The sequence below is a fragment of the Copadichromis virginalis genome, linkage group LG20, assembly GCF_057382275.1.
Source record: "Copadichromis virginalis isolate Kocher_CV1m ecotype Utaka linkage group LG20, C_Virginalis_male_GT1.1, whole genome shotgun sequence".
Lineage (NCBI taxonomy): Eukaryota > Metazoa > Chordata > Actinopteri > Cichliformes > Cichlidae > Copadichromis > Copadichromis virginalis.
In genome coordinates, this window is record NC_140637.1 from 33,085,581 (window position 1) to 33,102,113 (window position 16,533).

The 16,533-nt window shown below is 44.6% G+C and overlaps 1 protein-coding gene across 1 annotated transcript; it reads left to right on the plus strand.

Moving 5' to 3' along the window:
• The first annotated feature begins 961 nt into the window (after positions 1–961).
• Positions 962–14,467, plus strand: LOC146685230 (macrophage mannose receptor 1-like). Its single transcript, XM_085443616.1, has 6 exons — positions 962–1,018; positions 1,239–1,417; positions 9,816–10,029; positions 10,512–10,850; positions 11,088–11,206; positions 13,153–14,467. The coding sequence occupies exons 1-6, from the start codon at positions 979–981 to the stop codon at positions 13,279–13,281; spliced, it is 1,020 nt and encodes a 339-aa protein (XP_085299742.1). The 5' UTR covers positions 962–978; the 3' UTR covers positions 13,282–14,467.
• Positions 14,468–16,533: the final 2,066 nt, after the last annotated feature.

Sequence of the window (16,533 nt, forward strand, 5' to 3'; positions counted from 1 at the left end):
TGTTTTGGGCAATGTTACGCTGAGAAACATTGGCTCATCCAATCCATGTGGATTTTATTTAGACACGTACCACCTACCTATGTGCTGCACAAACACTTCTAATCCATGGAGGTCAAAAATGACAGGACTTCAAGAATCTGTTGCTAACACTTTGGTGCCAGCACACCTTAAGGGGTCTAGTCAAGTCCAAATCTCAACAGATCAGCTGTTTTATGTCTCGATGTTCATCTGCCAGTGGTCATAATGTGAAACCTGATTGGTGATTAAAAAATTATGCAGTTTCTTTAAAATAACACTGTCATGTTTGATTGATACTTTTCAAGTATGTACCTCTTTATCTGTCACAGGATGTTGCTGACACTGACAGAGTAACAGTCAAATTAGAGTAAAATTTGCTGACAGTCCTGTGAATGAGATAGCAGCCAGGCAGCTCCAGACCTACTGGTTTGCATTCATGTTGTGTGAGTCCTGATCAGCTACACAGTTTCATTCTGTCAGTAGCACAAAGAGACACCTGTCTCACTGCCATGTGTAACGTGAGGATAGAAAGCAAGGCAACAGTTGCTTCAAATTTCTTTTAAACTTTAGAAACGAGAAATTGTGTTATAAATAGAAAACATGCAGCATGCTCTGTCTCCCAATCAGGAACAGGATATGTATGTATACAGTTGGGTCTCTAAGTAACTGACATATACATCTTGGCCACACCGCTGCTGATTGTGTCCGTTTGTCCCCATTTTTTATTTGAAGAAGTGAGGTGGAGGTGGGAAAGGTTGTTTTGTCACTGATGGCAATTTGCTGCATGTTATACTGGTCTATATTATTTACAACAGTAGTCCCTTGTTTTGACTTGACTCCTGCCTGATGATTTATACCTTCTATGAAAAAAATGTTTGCATAAATACTTTGCATTAAGGTGTGAACAGTTAAAATCCATTTCATCAACAGTCACAAACTGAAGGTGAGAACCGATGCACAATGATGGACAAAGTTCTTCTGTACATTATAGCTACATCAGGTAAGTTTTCTCTAGAAATTATTAAATTAACCTTTAATAATTTGATCTATGTGCTGTCTTTATGATGTGTATACAGCAGTGAGACTTCAAACATCATTACTGTAAAAAGAAGTGTTTTTGTTTCTTTCCTCAGTGCAGAAGAAATAATGCATTGTTGCTGTGTTGTATATTTACAAAGTTTTATCTCAAATATAATTCATTTCTACATCTGTCACTGCAGGGCTGTGTGCCATCACCTTGAATGCTCAACGTCAGTACCATATCATTGCTTCTAGAAAGAACTGGACTGAAGCACAGCGTTACTGTAGAGAGAAATACACAGACCTGGCTATTATTAGCAGCACAGAGGATGTGAAGACCCTGAATGACGGAGCAGTCGCAAACAATCATCTCAACTTTGTAAGTTCTGTTAGAGTTTTTATACACACACACACACACACACACGTACGTGTATGTGTGCGTGCGCTGTCAAAATTAACGCGTAAAAGTAAATTAATCCCACATCATGGTCAACGCGATTAAAATTATTAACGCATCTGGAGTGCAGAATTACTCAAAATCCCTGAAATATTTCTGTCAACGCATTTCGTTTGTCCAAGTAGAGTTACCTTCGCACATGCGCAAATGGGCAGCTGATCTTGTAGTGACAGGCAGCTGAACCAATCAACTCAATTTGGAACACATCGGTCCTCTCGATGGGAAATTTGAGTATTAAAAAAATAACAAGACGGAACAGTCGACCGATATAAAGTATTATGCACCTTGTGGAAGAAGGAGTTTCCTTTTCACTGAAGCACTTCCAGCTTTAAATATCACATTGATGAGAAGCATACGATAGTCGGGGATGCTGCTAGCACTTTGGCTAACGCGTCACCCAGCTTGAGACAAACCACTCACGGAACATCGGGGACTCAGTAAGTCTGCCTCGGACATATTGACTGACACAATGCCAAGTGGATTGCAACAAACTGCAGACCTGTTAATACCATTGAGAACACGCGCTTTATATAGCTTTGGTTCCTTGTTTCAAGGACTTGAAGTGCCTCCCCAAGAGTGACAGAGAGATTGGATAAATGTTTACAGAGTTTTTTCTTAACATGAATGTTCAAGATGTTCAATAAACATGTTAAGTTCGTATATTTTTCCCTTTTATCTCGAGTCTGTTTGCTCATGCAAAATGAAATGCGATTAATATAGAATAAAAGTGAATAATATTTAATATTATTCACTTTTATTCCTCCTTGAATCGCTACCTTATCGTGGTGGAGGGGTTTGTGTGTCCCAGGGATCCAGGGGCTATGTTGTCTGGGGGCTTTTGCCCCCTGGTAGGGTCTCCCATTGCAAATTGGTCCTGGGTGAGGGACCAGACAAAGAGCGATTCAGAAAACCCTTATGAAAAGAATATCGAGGGAACAGTTTACCCTGCCCGGGATAGGGTTACCGGGGCCCCGCCCTGGAGCCAGGCCCAGGGAGGGTGCCCGAGGGTGAGCGTCTGGTGGCCGGGCCTTAGTCCATGGGGCCCGGCTGGGCACAGCCCGAAGAGGAGATATGGGCCCATCCTCCCGCAGGCCCACCACCCGCAGGAGGCACCATAGGGGTCGGGTGCATTGTGTACCGGGTGGCGGCCAGGAGCGGAGGCCCTGGCGGACTGACCCCTGGCTGCCAAGACTGGCAATAGGGACATGGAATGTCACCTCTCTGGTGGGGAAGGAGCCTGAGTTAGTGCGTGAGGTTGAGGGTTACCGGCTAGATATAGTCGGGCTCTCCTCTACGCATGGCTTGGGCTCTGGAACCAGTCTTCTGGAGAGGGGCTGGACTCTGTCTCAGTCTGGAGTTGCACCTGGTGAGAGGCGGCGGGCTGGGGTGGGTATTCTAATATCCCCTCGGCTTGCTGCCGGTACGTTGGGGTTTTTCCCGGTGGACGAGAGGGTTTGTTCCTGCACCTTAGGTCGGGGAACGGTATCTGACTGTCATCTGCGCTTATGCGCCGAGTGGCAGTTCGGAGTACCCAGCCTTCTTAGAGTCCCTGGGGAGGGGGGGGGGGGGGTGCTGGAAGGTGCTCCACCTGGAGACTCTGTTGTCCTGCTGGGAGACTTCAATGCTCACGTGGGTAACGACAGCGAGACCTGGAGGGGCGTGATTGGGAGGAACGGCCTCCCTGATCTGAACCTGAGCAGTGCTTTGTTGTTGGACTTCTGTGCTAATCACAGTTTGGCCATAACGAACACCCTGTTCGAACATAAGAGTGTCCATAAGTGCACGTGGCACCAGGACGCTCTAGGCCGTAGGTCGATGATCGATTTTGTAATCGTATTACCAGACCTGCGACCATATGTTCTGGACACTCGGGTAAAGAGAGGGGCGGAGCTGTCAACTGATCACCACCTGGTGGTGAGTTGGATCAGGTGGCGGGGGAGGACGCTGGACAGACCCGGTGTACCTGAACCCGTAGTGAGGGTGTGCTGGGAACATCTAGCAGAGGCCCCAGTCCAATGGCCCATTGCTACGGGCCATTCGATTCCTATACAACCGTTGCAAGAGCTTGGTTCGCATTGCCGGCAATAAGTTGGACTCATTCCCGGTGGGTGATGGGCTCCGCCAGGGCTGCCCTTTGTCTCCGGTTCTGTTCATAATTTATATGGACAGGATTTCTAGGCGCAGCCAAGTGGCGGAGGGCTTTCGCTTTGGTGGCCTCAGAATCTCATCTCTGATTTTTGCAGATGATGTGGTTCTGTTGGCTTCATCGGGTGAGGGCCTCCAGCTCGCACTGGAGCGGTTCGCAGCCGAGTGTGAAGCAGCGGGAATGAGGATCAGCACCTCCAAATCTGAGGCCATGGTTCTCAGCCGGAAAAGGGTGGAGTGCCCACTCCGGGTCGGGGATGAGTTCCTGCCCCAAATGGAGGAGTTCAAGTGATAGGTTTGTAGCATAAACCTATTCGCTGGAACGTTGAAGACAATATAATTACACCGCAAAGCAAGACACAAATAGGCAAGCTTCTTCATGTTACTCGTATACGGGAGAGAACCGGACAAAGCGCCGTCCCTTCGCTTGACCCCAGTTGCTCTCGTCCGTTCTCCCGTACCACTGTCCTTTTATTGAGGTTACATGAATATGCATAGGTTCATTAACATATGACGTCTACATTCACACAAAGAGTACCTTGCCTGTGTATGTGGGTGTGTGTGTGTGTATGTGTGTGTGTGTAGGTGTGTGTGTATGTAGGTGTGTGTGTGTAGGTGTGTGTGTATGTAGGTGTGTGTGTGTGTGTGTGAGGTCAAGATGTGACCCTGTGAAGCCTCCCCAAGGCTGGCGCCTAGAAGTCTAGCAGATTTATCTAAACAAAAGGCTCTTATACTTAAACAGATATACGTGTGTTTGCTATACCATAAATCAGCAAAGGAAGATACGATCTCTCCTCTGTAGGGGAGTGAACTCACCCCCCCTTCATGCTACACAGAGTTGTTACAGACCTCTTAGGATGAAACATTCTTTCAATCTACAAATGATTATATACTTCTAAGCATATATGAGTAAATGTTTCTAAGCATAAATGACAATCAACAATACAAAACCTATCATCAAGTATCTCGGGGTCTTGTTCGCGAGTGATGGGAGAAGGGAGCCGGAGATCGACAGACGGATTGGGGCTGCAGCTGCAGTAATGCGGACGCTGCACCGGTCCGTCGTGGTGAAGAGGGAGCTGAGTGTAAAAGCGAAGTTCTCAATTTACCGGTCGATCTTTGTCCCTATCCTCACCTATGGCCACGAGCTGTGGGTAGTGACCGAAAGAACGAGATCGCGGATACAAGCGGCAGAAATGGGCTTCCTCCGAAGGGTGGCTGGTCTCTCCCTTAGAGATAGGGTGAGAAGTTCGGCCATCCGGGAGGGGCTCAGAGTAGAGCCGCTGATGCTCCACATTGAAAGGAGCCAGCTGAGGTGGTTCGGGCATCTGACAAGGATGCCCCCTGGGCGCCTCCTGGGTGAGGTGTTCCAGGCATGTCCCACCGGGGGGAGGCCCCGGGGCAGACCCAGGACACGCTGGAGAGATTATATCTCTCGGCTGGCCTGGGAACGCCTTGGTGTTCCCCTGTATAAGCTGGAGGAGGTGGCTGGGGAGAGGGAGGTCTGGGCCTCTTTGCTTAGGCTGCTGCGACCCGGCCTTGGATAAAGCGGATGAAGATGGATGGATGGATGGATGGATGGATGGATGGATGGATGGATGGATGGATGGATGGATGGATGGATGGATAATATTTTATAGTTATTAATACAAATTAATCCAAAGTAACCCTGTGATAAATCTGATTAAACATTTTAATTGTTTGGCAGCACTAATATATATATTATATATTAGTGTATACTTACCTATTATTATATAGTTTTTTTTTTTGTATTTCACAGGAGAGAACCTGTGCTAAAAGATTGAAGAAAGCTATTCAAATTTTCTTTGAATTTAAGCATTTAACATTCTTTGAGTTTAAAGTTGAAAAAATGTAATTGCAACCAGCCTCTTGATCAAGTAATTGCGATTAATCGTGATTAATTACAGAAAATTGTGAGAATAATTAGTTAATTTTTTTAATCTATTGACAGCACTAATATGTATCCCTCAAGCTCGGGTCCTCTACCAGAGGCCTGGGAGCTTGAGGGTCCTGCGCAGTATCTTAGCTGTTCCCAGGACTGCGCTCTTCTGGACAGAGATCTCCGATGTTATTCCCGGGATCTGCTGGAGCCACTCGCCTAGTTTGGGAGTCACTGCAACGAGTGCTCCGATTACCACGGGGACCACCGTTACCTTCACCCTCCACATCTTCTCGAGCTCTTCTCTGAGCCCTTGGTATTTCTCGAGTTCCTTCTTCCTGATGTTGCTGTCATTGGGAACCGCTACATTGATCACTACGGCCGTCTTCTTCTGTTTGTCTACCACCACTATATCCGGTTGGTTAGCCACCACCATTTTGTCCGTCTGTATCTGGAAGTCCCACAGGATCTTAGCTCGGTCATTCTCCACCACCCTTGGGGGCATCTCCCACTTGACCTCGGGACTTCCAGGTTTTACTCGGCACAGATGTTCCTGTACACTATGCCGGCCATTTGGTTATGGCGTTCCATGTATGCCCTGCCTGCTAGCATCTTGCACCCTGCTGTTATGTGCTGGATTGTCTCTGGGGCATCTTTACACAGCCTGCACCTGGGGTCTTGCCTGGTGTGATAGACCCCAGCATCTATGGATCAGAGCTTGTTCCTGTACTGCTATGATTAGTGCCTCTGTGCTGTCTTTCAGTCCAGCTTTGTCCAGCCACTGGTAGGATTTCTGGATATCAGCCACCTCTGCTATCTGCCGGTGGTACATACCGTGCAAGGGCCTGTCCTTCCATGATGGTTCCTCGCCTTCCTCCACTTTCTTGGGTTTCTGCTGCCTGAGGTATTCACTGAGCACGCTGTCAGTTGGGGCCTTATTCGTGATGTATTCGTGGATGTTCGTTGTCTCTTCCTGGACTGTGGTGCTGACACTCACCACCCCCCGGCCTCCTTCTTTCCGCTTAGCGTACAGCCTCAGGGTGCTGGACTTGGAGTGAAACCCTCCATGCATGGTCAGGACCTTTCTTGTCTTGATGTCAGTGGCTTCTATCTCCTCCTTTGGCCAGCTTATTATCCCAGCCGGGTACCTGATCACGGGCAGGGCGTAGGTGTTGATAGCCCGGATCTTGTTCTTACCGTGTAGCTGACTCCTCAGGACTTGCCTGACCCTCTGCAGGTACTTGGTGGTTGCAGCTTTCCTAGCGACCTCTTCATGGTTCCCATTCGCCTGCGGGATCCCCAGGTACTTGTAACTGTCCTCTATGTCTGCAATGTTGCCGTCTGGTAGTTCGATCTCCTCAGTTCTGGCTACCTTCCCTCTCTTTGTTACCATCCGACTACACTTCTCCAGTCCGAATGACATTCCGATGTCATTGCTGTATATCCTGGTGCATCAAGATTTAATCGATGCCTCGTTCAATCTTGGCATACAGCTTGATGTCATCCATGTACAGGAGGTGGCTGACAACTGCTCCACTCCGTAGTCGGTATCCGTAGCCAGTCTTGTTAATGATCTCACTGAGGGGGTTCAGGCCTATGCAGAACAGCAGTGGGGACAGAGCATCTCCTTGGTAGATCCCGCACTTGATGGTGACTTGTGCTATGGCTTGAAGTTGGCCTCTAGTGTTCCCGCCACATCTCCATTGAGTTCCTGATGAATACTCTTAGCATCCTGTTGATCTTATATAGTTCTAGGCATTCCTGGATCCATGTGTGGGGCACTGAGTCATAGGCCTTCTTGTAATCAATCCAGGCAGTGCACAGGTTGGTCAGTCTGGTCTTGCAGTCTCGGCTGATTGTTCGGTCTACCAGTAGCTGGTGTTGTGTGCCCCTTTCTGTGCCCCACTAATGTATTGAGCCATGTGCCTGTTCATCTTAGCCGCTGTGATGCCTGACAGGAGCTTTCACGTGGTGCTGAGGCAGGTTATTGGTCGGTAGTTGGAGGGGACCGGTCCCTTCTTGGGGTCCTTGGGGATCAGGACCGTCCGACCTTCGGTTAGCCATTCCGGGTGTCTCTCGTCAACTAGCAGCTAGTTCATTTGTGCTGCCAGACGCTCATGGAGTGCAGTCAGCTTCTCAGGCAGTAGGCGTGAACCATGTCGGGGCCTGGTGCTGTCCAACTCTTCATACTGGAAACCCTTTCTTGGATATCTGCCACTGTGATGGTTACTGGAAGCTGTTCAGGGAGGTCGCTGTGGTCTGCCCTCAGATCCACTAGCCACTGAGCATTGCCGTTATGGGTTGCGTCCTTCTCCCATATGCTCTTCCAGTATTGTTCCATCTCCAGCCTTGGTGATGCTGTTCTCATATTGTTCCCCTGCCACTGAGAGTACACCTTGGTTCGTTGCATGAAGAACAGATTTATGTTGTAACTCATCAATCTCTAGCTGTGAGAGCAGCACCTTGTTTTAAATGTTGGAACACTGAGCTACTAGTTGTTTCACCGTCATTGTGGATGTTGGGTATTGAAGAATCCATAGGTCCCTCATCCTATTCATGTAGCCCCTTCCACCAGGGTTACTTACGTAGTAACATTGCAACAACGCCCTGTTTTTGTCTCTTACCCAATGATGCCTTCTTGTTCCAGTAGCCCACTTCTCGTCAGAGTGCCCTGGTTCCTCAACACCTGATGCAGACCTGGTTGATCAGGGCGATGTCCAGCCAGGCATGCCTTCATATTTATCTGTCTCGCTCATGTCTGCGGTAGGCTCGCTTTACATGGGGGGCCTAGCCTTAGGACCCCTGCTGGATACAGACACCCCAGGCGGGAATCGAACTTGCCATCCTCCACTCCAAAGGCGTATAAAAAACACCCAGCACGCCCCTGCGGGCGGTTTATCCTTCAAGCTCGGGTCCTCTACCAGAGGCCTGGGAGCTTGAGGGTCCTGTAGTATCTTAGCTGTTCCTAGGACTGCGCTCTTCTGGACAGAGATCTCCGATGTTATTCCCGGGATCTGCTGGAGCCACTCGCCTAGCTTGGGAGTCACCGCACCTAGTGCTCCGATTACCACTGGGACCACCGTTACCTTCACCCTCCACATCCTCTCGAGCTCTTCTCTGAGCCCTTGGTATTTCTCCAGCTTCTCGTGTTCCTTCTTCCTGATATTGCTGTCATTCGGAACCGCTACGTCGATCACTACGGCCGTCTTCTTCTGTTTGTCTACCACCACTATGTCCGGTTGGTTAGCCACCACCATTTTGTCCGTCTGTATCTGGAAGTCCCACAGGATCTTAGCTCGGTCATTCTCCACCACCCTTGGGGGCATCTCCCATTTTGACCTCGGGACTTCCAGGTTATACTCGGCACAGATGTTCCTGTACACTATGCCGGCCACTTGGTTATGGCGTTCCATGTATGCCTTGCCTGCTAGCATCTTGCACCCTGCTGTTATGTGCTGGATTGTCTCTGGGGCATCTTTACACAGCCTGCACCTGGGGTCTTGCCTGGTGTGATAGACCCCAGCCTCTATGGATCTTGTGCTCAGAGCTTGTTCTTGTGCTGCCATGATTAGTGCCTCTGTGCTGTCTTTCAGTCCAGCTTTGTCCAGCCACTGGTAGGATTTCTGGATATCAGCCACCTCCTCTATCTGCCGGTGGTACATACCGTGCAGGGGCCTGTCCTTCCATGATGGTTCCTCGTCTCCCTCCTCTTTCTTGGGTTTCTGCTGCCTGAGGTATTCACTGAGCACTCGGTCAGTTGGGGACATCTTCCCAATGTATTCTTGGATGTTCCTTGTCTCATCCTGGACTGTGGTGCTGACACTCACCAGTCCCCGGCCCCCTTCCTTCCTCTTAGCGTACAGCCTCAGGGTGCTGGACTTGGGGTGAAACCCTCCATGCATGTGTATATATATATATATATATATACACATATATATACACATATATATATATATATAACTTTAATATACTGTGTGTGTGTGTGTGTGTGTGTGTGTGTGTGTGTGTGTGGGGACCAGAAATATGAAGTTTAATATGCATGTGGGGCATTTTTGAGACTTAAAATATGGTTTTATTGTCAGGGCTACAATTAGGCTATGGTTAGGTTTAGGGTAAGCGTTAGGCATTCACTTTTGATGGTTAGGGTAAGTGGCTAGGAAAACTATTATGTCAATTTGATGTCCCCACAAAATATGAATATGCAACATGAGGGGGGATCGAGACAGATGTTAGCTATGGACGCTAACGAAGTCATTTTAAAATTTGTCTTTGCAGTATGGCTGGATTGGGTTATACAATAAGATTTGGAGCTGGTCGATGTCAGGCACAGATGTCTACAAAAACAGTGAAGCTGAGTTCAGAAATTGGGCACCTGGTGACCCAAACAACCAGAACGGTAATGAAGAATGTGGACAGATGATCGGTACCGGAGAATGGAATGATGTACCTTGTTATCTAAATGTTATGGCAGTCTGCTCCAGTGTCAGAGGTGAGGATTTAAACAGTTTAAAGACCACAACACAAACCAGTTTCAGCTCTTCATCTATGAGTTATGCCTGTTGCTGCACAATTTTATCTCTTTTCATACAGCTCATATTGATAACTAAAGATCAGAGAGTTGAAATGTAAGCAATAAAACGTGACTTGTGGATTTAAGAAATTAAGTGCAGCCTGTCTAGGACTGAGGACTGACACAAGTGGATGCAAAATATTATGATGGCTCAAAGGAGCTTGCAAAGAAAAGCGTCTGGACCTCCTTAAGTTGCTTGAAGACGTTTCCCCTCTCATCCGAGAAGCTTCTTCAGTTCTAAGGTCAAATGGTGGAGAGTCCCAGATTTAGAGGGAGACCTTAACCACTTAATATGATTTATTTAGACTGTAATGCTTTTTGTTTTGTTTGTTTTTTACATATTAATGTATTGCAAAAATATTTTATGATATTATATGGCACTTCACTTTGATCTGTTTCAGGGGCTAATGTGACTTTTATCTTAATCAACAATCCCATGACATGGACGGAGGCCCGGAGCTTCTGCAGAGCTCATTACACAGACCTGGCCAGTGTGAGGAACATGTCAGAGAACCAGAAGATAAAGGAGCTGATACCTGCAGGACAAAAGGTCTGGATCGGCCTTTTCAGAGGCTGGATGTGGACTGATGGAAGTAAAACCTCATTTACATACTGGAATGTGAACCAGCCTAGCAGTGTCGTGTCGTATAATTGTGCAGCACTATACTTTGGAGCTGCTGGAAAATGGGAATCCTATACATGTGACTTTCAGAGAGGATTTATTTGCTACAATGGCTCAGGTACCCTCCAGGTTTACTTTGATTGCAGTTGCTGATATAACAAAACCCGCTGCACTAACAAAAAGTGACTTATTCTTAAGAAAGTGAGAAGATGGGTTTGTTTGTGTTGTTGTGAGGTTCATGCTAAGTTACACTAAGCTTTCTCTGCAACTAACAGCCAACTTCAAAAGGTCTCACAATAATATCCGAACAATTATCGTCCATGTCACTGATAAATCTGCTTTTTGTTTGTTGAAGAGGAAAAGCAGAAGGAAGTTGTGCCACTTGTTTCAAAACATGTGGTGAAAGTGAGGCTGGAGAAAAGCCCGTCTCTTGGTCTGAAGGACTCTGCGGTGCAGGATGAGATGCTGCAGCAGGTAATCAAATCTGTAACAGATGTTTTATGGATTGATTAGTTGTCTGTATTTAATGTGGGGGACATTTTCACAAATCATACTGAAAACAGAGGTAGAGTCCTAAGTTTCCAGTATCAGCAAACTTGAAGGCGTACACATGTTTCATTCTTCCTACTTTGATGTTTTCATGGGCTCTGAAAATGGGATGTGGGAAAAGAGATGCTTGAGAGAAGAAGTATGATATTTCAATTTTTTCTGCAATTTATTTTAAGCATGTTCTAACCATGAAGAGTGATGCATAGGACCAGGGCTGTGCAGAGATGTTTGAAGGGGCAGGTGCTTAAAGTTAAAAATGGGCACATAGAACCAGGCTGAACAACAACACACATTCATCTAGAATCTAGTATGGAATCGCATCATGTTATATCACTGTCATCGGGCGGGGACAATGCAGAGCAAACAGACTATGTCTGCCTGTTGGCTACAACGTTGCTGCTGCTCCTGCTGCTGCTGCTGATAGAGCTGGAGGGCAGGACTGTGCTGATCTGAGACTGCAGACATGAAAAAGTCCATTGGAGAGACGGTAGCTGATTAAACCATAAGACAACAAAACTGTAAGACATAAACTCGGCTCTGCCTGTGAATCACTCTTTGCCTCTCTTCCTCCTTCATCTCCTCATCTCATCTATCACTCTCCACCTAAGAACAAGGCACAGTCTGCTATTGCATTAATCTGTTATTTAATTATTCATACTTAACGACTCTTGCACCTAATCCATAATAAAGTAATGATAGAAAAATGTTATAGAACCAAAACACTGCAACTGTGTTGATCATTGTTTTTATAATAAAATATCTCCACAATGCAACAGCTGGTACAGGTCTTATTGTTACCTGTGCACTTTGTAATCCAGCTGCTGAGGGATCCGCAGCCTTTAGCCACCCTCACAGCTCCTCCTCATGTCTTTACAGGGCATGTCTGGACAATGTTATATCATGAATAATAATTTTGAAAATCTATACACACACACACACACACACACACACACACACACACACACACATACAGTGATATTTTATACCTTCTGCAGAATACTGGATATACTTTCCATACTGATCCACAATCCTTCCCTTCTTATTTATTCCTAGCGCTTTAATAATAAAGTGATGAGAATTTTAAAAAGCAATAAATATACAATAATGTATTTATGATGAATCAGTTTGTTTGACTATCCACTCTGTGCAGGCAGAAATCTTATTAAATGCTTAAAGTGCAGAGATACAATAATGTTGCTGCTGTAAAAATCAGCATTTTGTCATTTTGTAAATGTAAATCTAATATAATGTATTTTCTTTAAAACACAATGTTTGCATTTTTTAATATCACTATTATAATAATACATAATTATGTGTATTTGCATATTAGATCGTTTATAGTGAAATATAAGCCCTCCAGAAAGGCAGGGAAAGCCCTGTAACTTACTTTAAAATTAAATACGTTCCCTACAAAATGCAGTGAATGAACTAAGGTGAAATCTAAATCACATCACAGTTTTTGAAGGATCTTGGCTGGTAGGTCGTTCCATCTTGGAGAACTAACCACAGATCTTCTGTGGATGTAGGCTTCTCACATCCTTCTGTCTCGTCATGTAATCCCAGACAAACTGCATGATGTTGAGATCAGGGCTCTGTGGGGTCGTACCATCACTTTCAGTACTACTTGTTCTTCTTCACGCGGAAGATGTTTGGGGTTGTGGTCCTGCTGCAGTACACATTTGGGGCCAATAAACAATCATTTACATTTCTGAAAGCTCTGTAAAAAATGTTTACAGCATTTTTTCACATCTGCTTGAAACATTTGCACAGTACTGTGTTAACATTTCACCTTTGAACCCTGAGTTGTTTGACAGTTCATTAAGAGCTGTAATCGAACTCTTAGACAAACGTTTTTTCCGTCTTTGTTTCAGCTCAAAAAGAAGCTGAAGGACCAGGGAGTGAATGGAGACATCACAGTGAGCTGGAGGAAGCAGTCAGACGGAGAAGTTTTCCATGAGGAGGAGACGAAGAAGAAGAAAAACAAAAATGATGAGTGTTAAATGTTGGTAGAAAGTCAGCTTTAACAAACGATATGTGTCCTTTAACCCTCTCGAGGCAGGCGTCACCGATTTGCAACAGTTAAAAACTAACAACCTGATTACCCCACATACATATTTTATGAGGTTTTTTACTCACTGCAGGACTTGGTTGTGCATTAGCAACAAAAAGTTTAATTTGAGCCTGAGAGGGTTAAAAGTAAGAGAAGATTCTGCAGTTTGTCTTATTATTGTTGGAATCTTGGATAATCTTGGTTAATGCTAATGTGTGCTGTTTCTTTAATTCTGTTTATTTCACAACTCAACAGGAAGTTGTTGAATTTTTTGGCAAAATTAGTAACGTAATGTTGGGTTCTTTTTGACATATGTACACTGTACTTACATATAATAGAGTATAATGTCTTTATGCATGAAAGAAATCTCCGTCCGTGGATCGGGTTTCCTTCGAGACATGGGCAGCGATAAGCAGAGTTCATCCTTTAACATATAACAAAATTAAAATATTCTCATGCATGATCAACGGTTAATCACGGTACCGGCTGGAGTACCGGGAGCAGTTTGGAAGAACAAGAAGACGCGGAGACTGTTCTAGGTGTCATTCCAAACTGACTCAAAGTTTATTTTCTGTGCAACAGTTTTTATAGGCAGGCAATAAGTTTCAGTTCAGACCCTGCCCACTGGGTGGGGTGGTGTCCTGACAGTTAAATTCCTTTGTTCAGCAAGGGCAATAAAAAAAGCACTCACAAAAACAATAAATCTTTACCGAGATCTCCTACATCCTGAGTTCTGACACAAAAACCAGATGGTCTTCACATAAACATTTTCTGCAAGGTAAAGAGTGATTTGTTGGTGTTTTTCCTCCAACCTTAGTATACACCATAAATCTTGAGTTGACAAGGCAAAAGAAAATAACGGTTAACATAAAGAGCTTTGTTAAGTTACAGAATCTTCAGTCTAATATTATCATACAGGTCCATTAAACACTAAACATTTAGAATCCTTTAGTGATATAAGTTTGCACATGGTAGAATACTGCATGTAGTTATTTGCATTAGGAAATGTTTAACCATATATACCTAAAGGTGCATAATCAATTGTGTGTGTTCTTTAGCAGGCTGCAAGCTTGAGGTACACTGAGGAATGCACTATCCCAGTTTAAGTGCCTTGTTTACATATAGATGAACTGTTGGATTTTCCAGACCAGCAGGCCAAAGGAAATGCCCGTGGGGTTATAAGAAGAGGAGATGAAGTTTTAAAACAAAGGGCATTGCAGAAACAGGGTCCTTTGTATAATATCATCAAAAACAATATCCTGTAAATGCTAACCGTAGTGCTAAAATTCACAACAATGCAGCTCTTTGTTTTTCCATTGTTGTCGCTTGTCAGTTCATATATCTGGTTAATGAAAGTTGAAGACAACAACATCAGGGAACTTAAACCGCTGCTCCTCTGTGCTCTTCCAAAAATTGGAAAAATGTAAAACACTACTGATTGCCTCAAAGATAGTAAACTCAATTTGTAATCCACAGCAGGTTGGAGAAAGAAGACTTCACACACTTTTAACAATCACCCACTGTGCTGTGCAGTCACCTGATTCGAGCTATAACTTCACTATAACTAACCGCCCTCTCCTTTTCTCTGGAGCAAAAGCTACTTTATCACATAATCATATTTATTGAACATATTTCACTTCAGTTTGCATAATTTCAACATTTTCATTTTCAAATTAGTTACTCAAAAATGACTTATTTTGGTTGTTCATGTATAATAAAATATAATAAAATTTAAAACGTTTGTTTCTGTCTTTTTGTCTGCTCCACTTTTGTCACACAGGCACTTTGTTAGCTCTGATTAGATTTCATATTTGATCAATTCAATTACAGCAGGAACAACTATCAGCAAAAGCACATATTAAACTGTCACCCTACATTGCACCCATAAGGGTGGGATTTTAGGCCTTTTACTCGTGGGAGTGATAACTGCTAATAATGGCCTTGAATGTACTGACCTGAAGCAGGTGGTCCTTCCTCTCCTTCACGTTTCCATTCACTCTGGGAGAACAGCACATCCCTCACTCTTTCACAGCTGTCTGACAGTCTATAAATGCACCTATGTGTGAAATGTTTGGGTTTCTATTATAAATCTATATTTTTTAATAATGTCTGTGAAGGTTCTCAGTCATCCAGGTCATCGTAGTCAAAGGAGCTTGCAAAGAAAAGCGTCTGGACTTGTTTAAGTTGCTTGAAGACGTTTCACCTCTCATCCGAGAAACTTCTTTTTTAATAATATATTTATAAATTATATAAAGTAGGAGGAATGGAGGGCTGATTCTGTTCTTCCACATTCTGCCTGAGAAGCAAGTCTGTGTATTCTATATACAGTAATAATTCATGGCACGGTCCTTCCCCATTTAGCGTGGTGTGAGACAGGGCTGTGCGATATGACCAAAATCTCATATCCCGATATGAGACATTTCTCGCCCTGATAACGATATGTATCACAAAATAGTGCATTTGTGTCAATCCTGTGAATCTCGGGCAACTAGTCTTGTGTGAATCAGCTGGGCGTCGTGTACCTGGATTCGAGTTTTTGACCAATGCATGAAATGATACATTTTTAGACATAAGTTGTAACAGCCGCCGTTTTCTTTGTGAGCATCACATGGCCTGTTCTAACGTTTGAGTCTTTATTTTTAGCACCTGACGGCTCTTTTTTGCTTCTCACCCGTAAACTCTCTCCATACTCTTTCACCTGATTCCTGCATAGGTGGTTGAAGAGGTTTGTCTGAGTCTGTGGTGGGGATGAGTTTGCGGGATAATTTGCATAGTACAGCTTTATGGTCAGTGTCAGACTTTTCATAACCAAACCACGTCCGTGCTACAGAGGGAGCCCCTCGTTTAGTATGAAGGTCCTCGATTTGTTTTGACTGGTCCTTCTGATGGAGCTAGCTGGTTCTGGCTCATCTTCACTGGCCATGCTGGTATTCTCTGTGCCTTCATCCACGTGGTGACTGTAAGCACCATTTATAGTAACTTTTATTTGAGGTAATTTGTTTGATGCATATTCTGAAATTTGATGTTTGAGAATAATGTATAACATCATCATTTCAGTTTATTTTGAAACATCTCAACAGGATCTTGAGCTTTATTGTGAAATGCCCTAATGTGAGATATGACTACGCCTGCACTGTATGGCGACGCATCACAAGCTAGTTGCATAGGATCGAAATGCATTAAAGCATCAGTCCCTAACCAT